At 39.2% G+C, this 17,602-nt stretch overlaps 1 protein-coding gene and 1 pseudogene across 6 annotated transcripts in view; both read right to left on the bottom strand.

Moving 5' to 3' along the window:
* Positions 1-2,877: 2,877 nt before the first annotated feature.
* Positions 2,878-17,602, bottom strand: part of PKIB (cAMP-dependent protein kinase inhibitor beta) — a 107,887-nt gene continuing 93,162 nt past the window's right edge. For 5 of the 6 annotated variants that reach the window (XM_053592847.1, XM_053592850.1, XM_053592846.1 and 2 more), the window contains 2 exons: positions 10,521-10,697; positions 2,878-4,898 (listed from right to left, as the gene is read on the bottom strand). In XM_053592847.1, the coding sequence (XP_053448822.1) occupies positions 4,831-4,898; positions 10,521-10,697 (245 nt within the window). In that variant the 3' untranslated portion in view covers positions 2,878-4,830. Of the gene's footprint in view, positions 4,899-10,520; positions 10,698-10,825; positions 10,901-17,602 lie in introns of those variants that run through there. The other variant, XM_053592848.1, reaches the window with a different exon arrangement.
* Positions 13,279-13,741, bottom strand: LOC128586439 (small integral membrane protein 12-like; annotated as a pseudogene).

The raw sequence follows: 17,602 nt of genomic DNA, 5'->3' as shown, positions 1-17,602 counted from the left end.
AAGACATGCAGTGTTGGATCAAATCTAGGTCAAAATCCTGGGCCAAAATTTACATTTATTGACTGATGGTATCACATTTTTCTTAATTCTTCTCCACAATTTTAAATGAAAGAAAGAAAGGAAGGATTTAAAAAGCAAACACCTTCTATAAATGGAAATCCAGTTTAGGTGTTATAAAACAGGAACATTTGAATGACTGGTATGTCTAAAGCACTGTAAGAACATTCGCTGGGTTGTCAAGTCAATTTTATGGATTCTCAGGTGAGCAAGTTTGGTTTCCTTTTTTTAAAAAATTCTTGCTCTCAGAAGAATGGATTCCTGAGGCATCAGTAACAGGCTTCTCTGCTGGCCATCAGTACCTCCAAACATCAGGCAACTTCTACAGTATGGCTGCAAGAAACAAATAAGATCATTTAAATCGCCTCTCTGGCTCTAATTTAAAAACATTTCATTCATTCATGCTGGCTTATGCCAGATGAATTTTGTGTTTCCCTCAGAATGTCCTTGTGCCCTCTTCACAGTCACGGCCAGCCCCAGGCCAAGTGTGACATAAGTCAAATTTGGGGTGGGCCCTCTCTTCCTGGCAGTTCAGCCTTTCTCCCTTTGCCTCTTTTCTAGGCACTCCTCCCAATCCCCCCAAAGAGCCGCAGGCCTCACCAACTTTCCATTCTTCCAGTGTCCTACACGTTAACAGCAAATCAAATGATACTCAGGTTTGCCATATAAAATCTTTTCTGGAGGAGATAAAATATTAATGAAATAATAAAATGCAAGACAACTAAAATTGTGTTTAGATATCAGTGGCTCATGATGGTTTATGTGCTATTCTTCCTACACAACTTTTGAACTTTTCTAGGAATCCTGAGTGTAATTCAGACAAATTTAATATTAATAAGACTTCTGGATGATCTGGTTTGTGCTAGAAGAGCCATGAACATCCTGGTTCTGAAAGCCCTGTCATAGGTCCTGTCGTATCCTTCTCATGTAAATTCCCAAAGGTACTTCCTTCATCTATAAAACTCACAACTATTTTACATGATTATTTATATGAAGTTTCAAAAGAATCTACTATAACGATAATTAGTTCTACTGATATACATGTATTTTTGTGTGTGTTTGTTTTTTTTTTTTTTTTTTTTTTGGCCGGGGCTGGGTTTGAACCCGCCACCTATAACATATGGGACCGGCGCTCTACTCCTTGAGCCACAGGCTCCGCCCTGATATACATGTATTAAGAAATTCATGCTATAATTTTAACAAGTAACCTGCCCCAGCCCTTTTTTTGAGTTAATGCTTCCATTTTTAACAGATTTATGATGTTCTGAGAATAATTGGGAAATAAATGGTCTATACTTTGATTAATCAGTCCTAGTTTTTGGCAAGGAGATGCTGCTAATGGAAAGAAAAGAGAACAAAGGAATAGAAGGAAATCTACTCTGGCGAATAACAGAAAAGAATCAATAGAACTAGGGTAATCACCTTAAAGTCCTTATCACCCCTTATGTTCTGGCAAATAATAATGATAATGTTAGCCTTTGCTATGTATCAGGCATTTGCAACCATTCACGTATTTAATCCTCATAATAATTTATCATTTCACACGCTCAAGAAATTGCAGCATAGAAAGTAAAATAACTAAAGCCATGAGAGCAAGTGGTGGAGCTGTATTTTGAACTTGAGGGGCCGGTTCCCACAACAGGGCAACAACATAGTGAGGTTCGGTTGCATCTTCCTTTTGTTCCTCTCTCTCTCTCCTCCCCAATCATCTGCCAATGCTTCCCAAGCCACCTAGCCAAGACTAAGACTGTTTGATTTCCTTTTGTAAGTTGGACACCTGCACTATAGTCATTCAGAGTCTAAGAAGGCTCAAACCTATTCTGCTCAGATTACAAATTATCTCTAGACACATGACACAGAATAGATTTTTAAAGATCTTCTTTTTCCTTTATACAGATTAAATTTACAGACAGCTGCTTTAGAGCTTTGTTGTTCCCTTTTAGCCTGGCTACCTGACAGTATTAAGACTTTTCAGCTATTGACTAACCAAGTGACATCTGCAAAGACAATAGCAAAATGGGCGTAGAGACCTTATTTAATGAGCTACAACTGTGGAGCTTTGGTGAAAGTGATTATGATAAAATACCATCAGTTCCCCCATAATAGCTTACTTAAATAAAGAGTTTATAGAAAAGTCCAGTTTCATATTTAAACTGCTACTGACCTCATATTCTCTTTTGTCTGGGTTCTTCCTCAGCCAAAAATTAAAAAAAAAAAAATCATTTTGTTGGCAAATATTCTTAGTCAACACGCCTGATACCTTTATATACACACACATGCACACACACACACATATCTATGTGTGGGCATTATTGTGTTATGTGTGGGGGCTACTGTATGCATGGCACTGAATAAGGGATTCAGGACATACATCACTCACAATATATGTCATTGCTGGCAATAATGAGAAGGGACATGCTTCATTTTGGGTTTTCTAAATGACAGAGGATACCATGACTGAAGACTTATGTTACTTTTTCCCCTACATTTTCATGGAACAAGTTACTTATTTGAACACTTATTTGAAATTCTGTTTTGTTGCAGTAACTGTGATAAAACACTAGTGAGGTGACTCCCTGTCAAATGATAATACTCATCACCTGTCAGTCACTCATTAGCGTGATGAAATGGTACGATGTGGCAATTATCGTGACCATAGATTCCCAGTGTCTTCTCCCAGTATCAAGAATTGAGGATGTCTGTGAAATCGCAGAGGAAGGTAGAAATATAAATTAACACGTTCAGGCGCCCATGACCTCTATGACCAGAGAGTAATGATAAGAGGATCTGGAACAAAGATGACAACAGTGATGGTGCCAGCTACTATTTATTGAATAATAATTCTTTTCCAGGCATGATTAAACTTTTTTACACATATTATCTCATTTACTGCTCCCACCCACCCTTGGAAGTATGAAGCAATATTAACATTCCACAGGGAATAAAACTGAGACTCAGAGACATGATGTAAATTGCCCAAGACCACACAGTTAGTGAGAAGCAGGGCCGGAATTCAAACCAGGAAACCGAATCCAAACTCCACGTGCTTAACAGTTCAGCTCCCCTGCAGGACTCCTCAACCTTGGCACTGTCAATACACATGCTGGGTTAGTTCTTTGCTGTCAGGAGTGGCCTGTGAGGGCTAGGAGATGCTCAGCAGCCTCTGCCCACTAGATTCCAGCAGCACATTTCTCCCCTGCCTCCCTCCTCCAGGAGGGACAGGCAAAAATGTCACCAGATGTTGCCCACTGCCCTCCCATGGCAAAATTTCTCACCTGCTCCAGTTGAAAACTATTTTAACCTTTCTTTATACTTATTAAAGAACCCTTAGAAATAGAATTATCATGGCTGTAATATATTTTATTGAACATTAAATTTATGCTACACCTAATATATTACTTTCCATTATTTTATTTAAAAAATGGCTAGCTTGAGACAATCAAGTTCTTTGAAATCTACCCTTTTGTTATATATAAGGTATAAAGTTAAGCTTGGGCCATAAAATAATGAACAGAAGGTGATTTATCTTGCAAAGAATGTTAACTTCATTCTATAAAATGTGTCACCACTGTTCTTCACCTGGCATACTTCAGAAGGGAAAATGAAGATTTGTGTCTGTAATAAATTTCCTTCATAGTGGAAGTGTTTATCTGGTTACCACATACAGTGGTGGCCTAAGGTAACAATCAGATAAAATATAACTGCATGCATATATTCCTAAAAAGGAAAACAAATTCATTATTCAAATGTTTAAAAAAATCAGAATCTTATTTTTCTCAAATGCCTAATTAAAATTTACTAAAGCTTTGGTTTTGGTTTTGTTCCTTTTAAAATACATACTTAAGTATATAGTAAAAGAATATATTTCGCTTATTTCTACTGACATCATGGACAAAATATTTAAGTACCTGCTGCTACATTATGCTACTTTAGAAAGATATAAAAATTAAGGTCTGTGTTCCTGAGCACATTATCTTAGACACAAGTCATACATACACAAAAGCCCTAAAAATAAGAAAAGGCAGAGTAAAACAACTAGTAAAGCATTTGATATAATTTACATTGAAGTAAAACACCCGCCACAGGCATACCCCAAAGTTAAGGAAGATAATAAAATTCATTTAATAGGCATTTTCCATATAAACAGTTTGCCATGAATTTTGCATTTTAAGGACCACACAAAAAATCACAGGATACACAGACTAGAAGCAAAATGGATCAGACAAAAATAAACTAGAGATGTTTATTTTGTCAAATTTTTACAATTTTTCCAAATATTTTTTAAGATTTGGGGGGAAATCTAGTACACTGTTGATTAAGAACATTCTATTCCTATGAACTTTGACTGTTCATCAAAAAACATAATTTCCTACAAATTTCATAAGGTTTTAAATTAATGTTGTTTGTCTTACATTTAATGAGAAGTGGTTTTCCCATCACCACAAAGATTAAATTAAAAATACATCTGCTTAAATAAATCCAAAAGGAAACAGTGAATTTTGCCGAGTGTATAGACACTAATAAGTATTTAAGTGATCATGCATTTTTCACCTTTTCCTTGGGTGCAATTGGGAAGCGACCTGCCTTTTAATACCCTCCACTGACATCAATGTTGCAATCCAAGTGAGTAGTGTCACAACAAAATTATCTAACACACATGTTGCTCAGGGTTACAGCGTTACCATAGTTACCACCAGATCAAACATTCAGGAAAACAGAGCTGCTAAGTCTTTCAATGTGTAAAAATCAGCACTCTTGATAGATTATAAGCTTTTATTTTCCTTCATCTTGGGGCTTTTCCGATTGGTCTTGTGTTGTTTCTTCATCTTTCTCTTTGACATCTGAAAAAAATTCCATTCATATGTAGAATATGTTAAAATATATTTTATAATATGTTAGGATAAAACAGTTCATTTTTCCTTTATTCACTCTACAGAAAATGTTTGACCAGGACATATTTTGTCCTCAATTCAGATACAGAAATTATACAGAGATGGGAGCTATGAATAGGCCTGGAAATCTACATTCTCCAAATCAAATGTCTTTCCCATTCCACAGGGTTATTAAGTACAGGTCAGACTTCTTACAAACTTCATTAGTAAACTGAAGCACAAACAGTGTGACTTGCCCAAAGTCACAATGCTAGTAAGTGACAGGGTCACAACTTGGACCTGGGCCGACTGGCTCCATGGTCCGTGCCCAGAACCATCTCCCTGAGCTGGTCCACACTCTCTTCAGCTTCTCCACACTCTCCGCTCACCTTTCAAATTCAAAGCCCGGATTCTGATACTCTCCAACCTGTCGAGAGACAGGGCAGATGAGGAAAGAGAAGCCCAGGGAGGAGCACCCAGCCAGGCAGGAAGAAAACCAGGAGACCACAGTATCTCAAAAGCCAAGGGAAGAAAAATGCTGTGGGAATAAAGTGACGATCAGCCCTACAAACCTGCCAAGAGATGGTGTAGGATGAGGACCAGTGATTTGACACAGTGTCATCTGTGATGTTGGGACAGCAGGGAGGGGTGTGGGGAGTGCAGATCAGAATAGGCTTAGCGAAAGAATGGGACGACGAGGAGTTGGAGGCACAAAGCCAGGCGACTCTTTCAAGAGAATCAAGAAGTGGGACCGTCACTGGAGAGAGTTGATGTCTTAGCAGTCATACTTGGTTGCCTTCTGAGTGACATAGCAGGTGTATAACAAGTGGTATCGAAAGAAGTCCCCCAGGAAAGCAGGCTTGTTAAAAAATGGTACTCTTTAGCTCTATAAAGTACAAAGCACTGAATTATTTCTCCAATGATTAAAGCGATATTTGCCACCACTGATTCCAAGCCAACTATTCACATGTACAAAGTATTACGGCTTTCAGAGAAAAGCTGTTAGTTCCGCCATCTCTATAGTTAATAAAATGAGGTGATGTTGACATAGAGTCCTCTGAAGTCGTTAGCTCTCTTTCTATGAAATGAACTAAGAACCTCAAGATAATGATTACATGACGTCCAGCAGAATATAATCTGTTGAAGATCTAGTATCTTGCTTAGGATTATCAGCTAAAATATGAAGTATAGTTCCACATACCATAGTTCCAGAACATTTAGAAATATATTGGAAGATATTGGAGGTAAAAGAAAACAATAAACTTCTACAAGACATTACGGTTATTGTTAACTTTGTATTTTGATGTTAATGAAAAAACAGTTGTCAAATACAAAAGTGATTTCCCATATGTAATGCACTTTCAAGGATAGTTATTATTGTTATTCTTCTGGTTGTACCTGTCAAGTATTTTCAAAATCATTAAATATATTGTCAATGTATTTTTTACATAATTTCTCTAAGAGTGCAACAACCAACTTCTCTTTCAAACCTTCCCCTCTCATTTCAAATGTGAATAAGCTTTATCGAACTGGTTCTCTCATTCTCTTGGTCATAATGAATGAGAATTTTGGAGAAAGTAAGAAAATTTTAGTTCCTAAATTATCTGAATTGTATTCTCCAGAAGTCCAGCTTGGAAAAAAATTTCTTTTATATGTATTTAGGTAGTAATATATTATTTTAAATAAGAATTACATTCAGAACCAAATGAAGTATCTTTTAGTAACATACCACTTGAACTATCAACTGAATTATACTCTGGATTAATATGGATTTAAAATAAGTCAGAATAGTCCTTTTTTTGCCTTTTTCTATTTTCATCCTTATATTGTGCTCCGTTCCTTATATCAACTGCTCTTCCCACTCCTGCGTGGACTGCCGCAAGGGCTCCCACAGAAGATTCTGCTTCTGCCCTCTTGGCCTTCTGAGTTTCTTTACTTCTGAGTAGAAAGGCACCAATGTGTTCTTGTGAGGCTGAGTGTTTAATATGACCTAAAATGATTTCCTAAAGGGGAGTTGCATCTCCTAATTCTACCAGTTCCATTATTGCTATCCCGCAATTCATTCTTCACATAACAGCGAATGTTAAACATTGCCCTGCTAAAAATCCTCCCACTCCAAATAAAAGTCAGGTTTTTTCCTCCAGATTTATAAAACCTCCCCACACCTAGTCCTTGCCCATCCCTCCTCCACCATCCGTATCATTCTCCCTCTCGCCCCCTGCCCTCAAGCTGCGGGGGCCAGCTTTTATGTTTCTTGACAACTTCCATCTTGTTGCCCCCTGAGAACATTTACCGAATGCCCCTTCTGCAGACAATGCTGCTTCCTCTGATCTTCATGCAATTGGCCCTTTCATCACTGGCATTAGACTTTAGTGAGGGTTTCCCTGATTTCCCAATCTGAAGAAGCCACCTAGCATCTCTCCATCATATCCCCTTATTTTAATTTTCCAGTCAAAGACATTACTATTGACATTTGCTTAGATTCTCACTCTCCCTTTAGAATAGAAGAGCCATGAAGGCGGCAGTTCACACCTGTTTTATTCTCCACTGCATTGAGAATGTGCATGGTTGTAGCAGGGTGCCTAACTCTGAGTGTGCCCTAAGTCGAATCAGGTATCTAATAAATAGCAATGATCAAGGTTAAAAAAAAAAAGAAATGTCCTTTGTGACTTTTATAGTTTTTCAGATGACAGCCTCTGTTTTAGTTTCCTGATATGTTATAAGGCATCATTGTTCTCCCTATCATTGTTATCAACTTGTAAAGGGATAGATTAAGAAGATTAAGAACTGGATAAATCTCAGGTTAATTTTAGGCAAGTTGCAAGACATTTGAGATCCTATATTTCCTTCCATTTGAGGACATTTAAAAAAAAAAAAAAACCCAGAAACTAAAAACAAAAGAGCATAGGGCTAAGTGAAACCTTCAGAACTTCCCCAGAATTTGTCTTCTTAAATAATAAGAATATTGAAACCTTAACATCTGAGACAGACTGTTTTCATTAACAGTTGGAAACTATTCATTTAAAAATCTTTCATAATATTTGTGTTTAGCTACTTCTTTATTTATAGTTTTATTAGTAAAACATGATGTAGGCCATCTAGCTATGTAAGTTGATTTCTTTCTGTGTATGTTTTTCTTTTTTTCAACTTTTTGTATTATTTTAAGTTGCCAAACAAATTATATATGTAGTATATTTATGCTATGCAACATGATGTTTTGATATACGCAGACATTGGGGAATGGCTAAGTAAAGCTAATTAACATATCCATTATCACACATACTCAACTTTTTTTGTGTAGTAAGAACACTCAAAATCTACTCCCTTAGCAATCTTCAAGTGTACAGTACAATGTTATTAGTGATTTCATGTTGTACAATGATCTCTTGAATTTGTATCTTTTGTCTAACTAAAATACTGTCTCCTTTGACTAGCATCTTAATTCCTTCAACCCCCAGCACTTGATAACCACCATTCTCTTCTCTGCCTCTAGGAGTTTGACTTTTTTTAGACTCGGCATCTGAGTGGGGTAATGTAGCATTTGTCTTTCTGCCCGCGGCTTGTTTCCCTTTACACAATAGCGTCCCTCCTTTTGTGTATTCTTTAACATCTGCTGCTACATGTAGATTCGTTTTTAACATCTCAAGTTTCTTAAGTGATGCCTTTGACTGTATTTCAAAATGATTTAAAAAAAAGAATATAACACCAGGAATAATTTTCTTTTAGATTCTGCTATCTCTAGTAATCAAAATAAAATCTAGACTACAGACTCTCTGAAGATATATTTGCTCTCTTTTGCTTCAATACATCATGTCAATAAACATTAAGGTTGTAAGTGTTGGTTTAAAGCGCATAAATTTTAATTAGGCATTTTGTTCTACCAAGTAATTATCTTCTTTACCTCACTAGTTTAGAATGGGCCCTTCAACAGCAATATCATGTTTTGATAGTCATATTTCATTTTAAAACTTAAAAGGCCCAAAATATATGTTTTTATTTTTTCTTCCCTTTACCTTTTTTCCCTTTTCTTTCATCTTCCAATATTTTATGTGTATATATGTGATTTTTTACTCTCATGTGTAGTGTCCTATATGAAAAATTCAGTGGTCTTTGGAAAAAGGTGAGGTAATCATGGACTGTAGAATGGGCCCATAGTCCCTGGCTGATAAGAATATAAATATTTCAAAGAAATCAAACCGGGAATATTTGCAACTTTATCAGGTTACTACATAACCTCCTGAGGCAAAGAACCAAGACCACTCTTCTTGGGCTCCCAGGAATGGGCTAGATGTGAGTAGCTTCTGGCTACTCTATGAGTAATTTTTTCACTTTGATTCATGTAATTCTTTTTCTAAATCTCTCTGAATGTGTTTACATGAAGGAACACTTTTCAACACTTTCTTGAAAGTATCCTTACATTTATTTTTGGTTGACTAACCTCTAGAAGCTATATAAAGTATATGTAAGCCATGGAGAGAAAGACTCATGATTTTTTTTTCATAGTTTGATGGTTCTCCATTTTCTCTTCACGCCGCCTTTCCCACTTGGTTGGAGAAGGCTACCCTTTTATACAAAGTTTCACTTTAAAGATCTGATCCCCAGTTGATAATAAACTTCTTCCCTATGAAAAATAGGAGGGCTTGGGAGGCACCTGTGGCTCAGTGAGTAGGACACCGGCCCCATATACCGAGGGTAGTGGGTTCGAACCTGGCCCCGGCCAAACTGCGACAACAACCAAAAAAAATTGCCAGGTGTTGTGGCGGGCGCCTGTAGTCCCAGCTATTCAGGAGGCTGAGGCAGGAGAATCACCTAAGCCCAGGAGTTGGAGGTTGCTGTGAGCTATTACTCCATGGCACTCTACCGAGGGGGATAAAGTGAGACTCGGTTTCTAAAAAAAAAAAAAGAAAAATAGGAGGGCTTCCAGTGAAGCAGAAGCTTCCAAAGTGATTTTTCAATGAATGAAAGAAGGAAAATTATTTTACTTGAGTGTTTGTATATAAATTTTGTAAGCTCATTGAGGGAAGGATCATATTTGTTCACATTTTCTCTCTCAAATATTAGCCTTATGCATAACTATATTAATTTAATGAATAAATAAAACTTCGGTTTCCAAAAACACATCATAAAACAGAAACATGAGGGCGGCGCCTGTGGCTCAGTGAGTAGGGCGCCGGCCCCATATGCCGAGGGTGGCGGGTTCAAACCCAGCCCCGGCCAAACTGCAACAAAAAAATAGCCGGGCGTTGTGGCGGGCGCCTGTAGTCCCAGCTGCTCAGGAGGCTGAGGCAAGAGAATCGCGTAAGCCCAAGAGTTAGAGGTTGCTGTGAGCCGTGTGACGCCACGGCAGAGACCGAGGGCAGTAAAGTAAGACTCTGTCTCTACAAAAAAAAAAAAAAAAAACCAGAAACATGAAATTGCTGAAAAATCTACATAACCTTAAAAATAATCTACATAGCCTTAAACAGAAGCTGAGAGAATGAGGAAAACAAATTAAAAAAAAAAAAATCTAAACTAATTAAAAGAGACATTCCAGAGAAAAGGATTGGTTAAGAAGAGCGAAGTGCTGCTGATTGAGAGGATTTGGAGTCTTACCTTCCTTCACAGAGAGAGCTTCCAGTTTGAGAGGCAGGTCTGAGGTTCCGCTCGTGGCCGCTGAGCTCTGGATATCTGGCACGGCGTTCCGGCGGCCTGCCCGGGTTGAAGACGCAAAATTGGGGACCCCAGACTCCACATCGGTCATTTTGGATGGATCTGTCTTCATAGCAACATCTACAAACAGAACATGCACATGAAAAAGAAGACAAGCCTGTTCCGAACTCAGTGTTCACCACAGCGGTTGAAAGGCATAGCTAGATCAAAAACCCAGCAGGCTTGGGAGTCTAGTCACGGATCACAACCTTCATGGGGTCCACTTTCACCGGCCTGGACCTTCCATTTGCACATTCGCTACATAGAGCAGGAAGTCCTCCTTGTCAGCCAGATCGCTAAAAATAACCCTTGAGCCGAATGAGCCACTTGGATGCTTAAGGGTGCAGTAATCCCTTGCCTTTGTTCTGCTTTTCTATGGATAGATCAGCCACACCAGGGCTTGGAAGGAAATGAAAACTGACTTGTTTGACCACTCCTGTAGGGACTGTGCCTGCCTGTATGTGCCTGGGCTGCTTGTTCAGGCTGAAACCAAATCACTATAATTTGTAGGGACCAAACAAAACAGATTCTGTTACTACTCTTTAGAAATAAGAAATTCAATTTCATCTCAAAGGGTTTTTTTCCCCCCAAAGAAATCTATATACTTCAGTCTTTTCTAGTCTCAGGCATAATTTTCAATAGACTCATGTTTATGTTAGAGAATGGGGGAACTAGTTTACCTTTTCTTGCCTTCAAGTGGACATGATAATTACTAGTGCTTTCCGAAGCAGGCTTTATCTTCCTAGCAATTGTCTCTAAGAAAGAATTCTCAAAGGGTCATTCACTGTACAAGGAGGGAGGTAACAGGTATTGCTCATTCTAAAACTCAGCCTCTTTTGTATGATGTTTTCGAATGAATCTTTCCTAAGAAGTCGATATTGAATAGAATGTCAAAAGAAGCAGAAGCCGTAAGAATTTACTGAGAGGCTGTTAAATGCCAAGCTCTCAACTAGGCATTGAAAGCACAGAAGTATGGTACATTCTCCATCTTTAGGGGACCTGTACTCTCAAAAGAGAGAAAGAACGGATGTGTACAACGATAAAAATCATAACCTCGAATGTGCAAATTGTCGACCAAAGGAGAGAGATAAGCATTTGTGCCACTGAAGATGGCAGAAATATGTGAACCCTGGACTACTCAGACCAAACAGATTGAAAAGAGCCCTTTCCAAATAATTAGCTTCAATTCATATGATATGATATGATTCATATGATATATGTTAAAAATGAAATGAGATAGTCACAGAACATGGTGAATTTGATATTAGAAACATAACATCTTTGGTTTATAGCACCAAAAATGAAATGAGATAGTCACAGAACATGGTGAATTTGATATTAGAAACACAACATCTTTGGTTTATAGCACCCAAGAAATGTATACTGAGCTTAATGTAGCTCTTAGGAGTCCAGGAATAACCTGGAATTTCCCAAGAAAGGAGGCCTTCTATTAATGCCACAGCTATTCTTTTCTTTCCAGGGTTCAAGGGAAATTTGAGACCAAAGCTAGGTTTTCAGAAACAATTTTAGATTCCATTAGACTTTCAACTGATACTTGTTAACTGTCTAGAATTGGCAGATAGCTGGAAGGAATGAAAAGAACCCTGAACTGTTAGTTAACATGAATTTGTTCCATTGCAGACTTGCAAGGGGATGTTGGTGAATCTACTTCATTTCTGCGAGCCACTCTTCCTCCCCCACATAAGGGGTAGAACAACCAGACTGCCTCCTTCACAAGATTCTTGGGAAAACTAATGACATAAAGAATAAAGAAAATCTTGGCAACCAGCGAGTCCTGTGTTTGAGTATAGGGACACAGCTCATATTTTATTTCACTAAGTTTTCTTTATTCTACTCCCTGCCTAAGCATCTTCTTTAACCCTAACAAGAACTTCCCTCCTACTGGAAGGCCTCTTGCATTTTAGAGGGAAACCAGCGTTTATTCAATATTACAAAGCATTTTTATGTCTGTTACCTCATTTACACCTTTTAATAATCCTATGAGATAGTGAGGTGTGATCCTCACTTTGCAGATGTGGAAACTGGGGCTCAGAGAGGCTAAGAGACTCGTGTAAAGTTGCACAGCTCCTAAACCAACACTCAGAGATGCAAATTCTGTTTAAGTTCACTCTGAAAGCAAGAAGGCATGAATTATTATAAAATTATCTGTGATACACATAGACAGCTATACAAAAGCTACTTTTTTTTTATAGTTCTCAGATGCCACTTTAATCAAGTTTTGCGTTATACAGTGATGGGGGTGGACGATGGTGATTGTTTTCGAACATGTTCCTCCCCCACCAAAGTGAGCAGCCTGGGTTTCCTGTGGAAGAACAGAAAAATGCTTTCTTTCCCCATCGAATCCAATTCCTGAGCTGACAAGACAAAATTTCAGTGAGAATGAACACACACGACAGGGAAAACTCATGAAGGGAGCCACGCAGATTTCTTAATTCTTCCCAGTGCCAACTGGAACAGGACATGTAGGTATCTCTCCCCAAAGCAACACCCGAAAAGCCATTCCCACTTGCGGCCAAACCACCTCTCCATGGACACTGGCAGCCAATGTTCATTTCATAACATTCCTCCCAGAAGTATACCAGAAGCTGGGATGCTTGAGCAGTCACCACCACGTAACAGACGCAATCTTTAGGCCAGACCCTCAAGAGCCTTCCTCTTCCCTGGCCCCGCAGCTGCTGCTGTGTCTGCCCGGACACCAAGAAGTGGCCAGTGTGTATGTAGCTGTGTGGTGAGGGAGGGACCAGAATAAACAACAAAGCAAATCAGATGCGGGTTCTGGAGCCCAGTCGACATGGTGCCAGGACCACTCATGGCCCACAGTAGGGCCATAAGGCTCTGTGTCCTCCATTAATTCTTCTCTGGGGTTTCCGTTCAGGACAGCTTTAGAGGCAAATTCCAGCTTGTCTTGAAGGCTCACCCCCTGGGTGTGGTCCTTGCCTAGCAGCTCATCCAGCTTCCGAGATGTTCTTTTCCTCTTCCACAGGCTAGGGAGCCTTTCCCCTGATGAACCATCAGGTGGCAGCCCACCGCCCCACCACGAATGCTACAGGGAATGTGACATAGGGAGCGTAGGTATGGACCACTGTCCCAAACCCTGGCCACATGACACTGGTGTAAAAGCACAGCAGTCAGCCACCCACTCTCCCTCAAAAGGTGGCAGGAACACAGCAGACGCCTTTGCTGATTACAAGAAGCTAGATGCTCTCTGTTAAGTCATCCAGGATACCATAATGGAAAAAAGTGAAAGTGTCTCACAAATACTGTGAGGCCATTTCCAGCCGCACAGAGGGAATTGCCACAGCATCAAGTTACTGGTCAATTGGGTTGCCCAGAAAACTTCCCTGTGCCGGGGAACCGGAAGACATAGCCCCAAATTCAACAACTGTTGACTAGGACAGAGGAGGCCTAGGAAAGTGGAAGAATTAACCTGACAGTCCCTGGAACCCAGTCCAGGGATGGGAGCACAGTGAGGATAGGATCCAAATAGCGACGGTTCTCCTCTGAGATGCCCTCCCCAGCCCTCTCCCACCACACTCCTGGCCTGGTCAATGTCCATCCTTACTGAGGGGCCCGAGGCCAAGAAGCCCTGGCTGCCAAGGTCAGCTGGGCTCCCAGACTACACATCAGAGCCCCGGGAAGGGGGGTAGCCGTCAGCTTGGCCAGGCCAGAGTGACACCAGGGATCACTTACGGCCTGGGGCTGTGGCCATAGAACAGCGGCAGGCAGCCCTCCTGGGAAAGGAACTGCCCACAGGGACCCCCTGCTCACCTACTGCTAATGAAGGCTACTTTAGATTCTGTTTTCATTTTCAAAAAGAGAAAATAGGGAAATATAGATATATACATATACATATATATACTATGTAATATGTAATTATGTATATGTGTGTGTGTGTATAAAATGGAGTCTTTTCACCATGTTATTCCCTAGTTTGAATGTTTGGTTATCTTGTGAGCCATCCCATGATTCATAAATTTGAGCTAGAAATTTCTTCTTAAAAGCCTGTGAGAAGTGCCCAGTTTGAAAGTAGAACCCATCTCCAGACCTCCAATCTGACCAGCAAACTAATATTACATTGGAAGAAGCCACCACAGCCATGATCAGATGTGAAGCATCTTCTTATGTAACTGCAAACAAGTTATTAATAACTGTGCTAGGCTGGAAGACCAGCTCTATGAATATCTCAAAGTTTACTTGTCTGACAGTTCAAAACCTTAAGATTACTATCTTAAGACAAAAATATATTAAGATATGATATTTCAAATATTTAAATGCTACACATTTTGTATTAAATAAAATAGATCAGTTTCTTTCTTTTTTTTTTTTTTTCTTTGCAGTTTTTGGCCAGGGAAGGGTTTGAACGCACCACCTCCAGTATATGGGGCTGGCGCCCTACTCCTTTGAGCCACAGGTACCACCCAGTAGATCAACTTCTTTACCAAGATGAAACACAGCAAAGGAATATTGAGTTGAAATTTGTACATGGAGAGGGAAAGTCTAAAAGGTGGCCCATGGAGTAGGCCTTCAACATGGCAGAAGAACTTTTTGAGCTTTGGGGTTGTTTCAAGGTTTCCTTGCTACTGGCTGAATGCCATTTTGGAAACCTTTGCTGTTGTCTTTGTATTATTATTTCAAGTATAGGCTCTCTTCTTTAACCCCTTTTTTGTAGATTGTTGCTAGAAAATAAAACCATTACAAAGCTTTCTGAAAGTATGGTAAAGTTATACTCATGAACCACATTTTAAGATCATAAACACAACTGGCCATACAAGGCCCTCAAGCAAGAAGCCTGCCTCCCTCTGTCCAATCTCACATGCAAGATCATCTTCCTTTAGAGCCTGCCCCTGATGCTGAGTGACCAAGATGTCATTCTCCACCCTGGGCAGACCAGACAGCTCTCCCAGCCCAGCCCCACAAGGCCATGGAAAGATGGAGCTTTCTACAGAGAAAACTGTCTTCCTGAGTGAGCGTGTCAGCGGCCTGGAAATCACTGGCAGGAGAATCGGAATCCACAGGGTGCTTCTTAACAGAATTTTAATTCCATGGCAAATAGATTTATTGACGCATTGGAAATCATCTGAAAGCCCATAGGAAAAAAATCATGTGAATTAACTTCATATTTTGTTATGGAATATTACACCTTGCTTTTAAAGGATGTCTTAGATCCAGCTAGATCTATCTATGGAGGCGTGTCCATGACACATTGAAAAATAAAGCAAGTTTAAAAAGTAATATTTATAGTGTGGAGGAAAAGAAGGAAAAGTAATGAATATAATACGATCTCAACTTTGAAAAAAAGAGTAAAAATCTTGATTAGGAATGGAAGAGAGAATAGGAGAATATTAACCTTTTTTCAATAACTCTTTGTATATTTTGACTTATAGTGGTGAGCATATATTTTGTAACTTACAGGAATAGAAACATTCACCTGGGAAAATTATAAATAAATAAATATACTAGCACAGAAACGCTATAAAAGTAACATTTTGACAATTTAAACAATAGAATATCTTTAAGTGAAAGGTTCTCTCTCTCCCAAAAAGCCATGTTACTTGTCTGTTGTTAGTTTCCTCTACAACATTGATTGCATATGCTTGATGTCTTTTAAGCGAATAAACACACACACACACACACACAAATACATGTACACATGTACATATCTATACAGATAAAGTAGAGGCAATTACTCTCATCAAATGCTTTGTGACATTATAAAGAGAATAACTTACAGAAAGATGAGTAAACATTACTAAGAAAAATGAAATATTAACTTCTAGGTTCTTCTAATTTTCTGGGCTTAAAAAGCTAATTATGTTTATGCTGCTAACCAAGGCAGCTGACTCACTAGCAACGCTTCCTCTTTTTCTTCTACAAAATGAGCAGAATAATAGGGATGAGTTCTGCTTTGTCAACTGTGGCTGCTTATAGGAGGTGGACCCATGTGGGCGTTTGGAGATTTCACGGAAGTCCTTACCTTCCCACAACTAGGTAATACAATTCACATTGCCTGGGACACACTTCGATCTCTGTTGAAACTACACAGTTGTCAGGATGCTTAACCAAAGACCATTACACATACGCACATATGTCAGCATCTTTACGGTCTCTGAAATATTGAAAGTGTAACACCAGCACAACTGAAGAGGACAAAGACATTCAAACTAAGTGGGGCACTAGAGGCACGTAAAGAAAAATCTCTACTCAGCCCCCATTAGGCTCCAATATGCCTGCTAAGAAAGGAGGGTATTAGTATGTTGTAAGCATAATTATAAACAAATAGATGTTTTGGGGACTTCCTTCCCTCTCAGCTGAAACGATCCATTTTCTAGCTCACGCATATTCTTTCCTCAAGCTTCCTTACTTGAAGCCAAGACTGCACATGGGTAGATACTTTCTTCAATCTCAGACGCCTGTCACCCACCCTAACTCCCACAGTGGAACCACCACTCACTCTGTGAGGAGGATCAACTCCGTACCAGCTGAATTAGTTCTCTGGGGGTATGAGTCAGACTATCTGAAAAAACACTTCTAGAAAACACTTTCAGAAGAACAAACCAAGAAGTAAACACATGCATTTTGGAAAGTCAGTGCTTTTCTGCGCCAATGATTGACGCAAAGACAGACAATAATCTCCACTGATAAGCAAATGCCTTATCTGTCTCTCGTTAGCTCTCAAGATTTTAATAGATTATGCTAGATCTCTTCCGTTCCCTGTCTACAGCTTATGATTTTGTTTGATTTTCTATTTCGAAACATGCAAACATGGTTCCAACAAGGCTAAAGAACTGGAACTATTGCTTCTTTATCTGCCGACAAGAACAGATTATTTATTCATCCAATCAATGTTTATTGAATTCCTACTAAATTAGTAAGTGCAACGCCCTGTGCTTGTAGTCTTGTGAGATAAAACCTAGTCTGATTTTTCCATTAACTTTCTTGAGCACCAATTCTTTATTTATAAATAC

Source organism: Nycticebus coucang, chromosome 5 (assembly GCF_027406575.1).
Source record: "Nycticebus coucang isolate mNycCou1 chromosome 5, mNycCou1.pri, whole genome shotgun sequence".
Lineage (NCBI taxonomy): Eukaryota > Metazoa > Chordata > Mammalia > Primates > Lorisidae > Nycticebus > Nycticebus coucang.
This window is presented reverse-complemented; position numbering and strand designations above follow the sequence as displayed.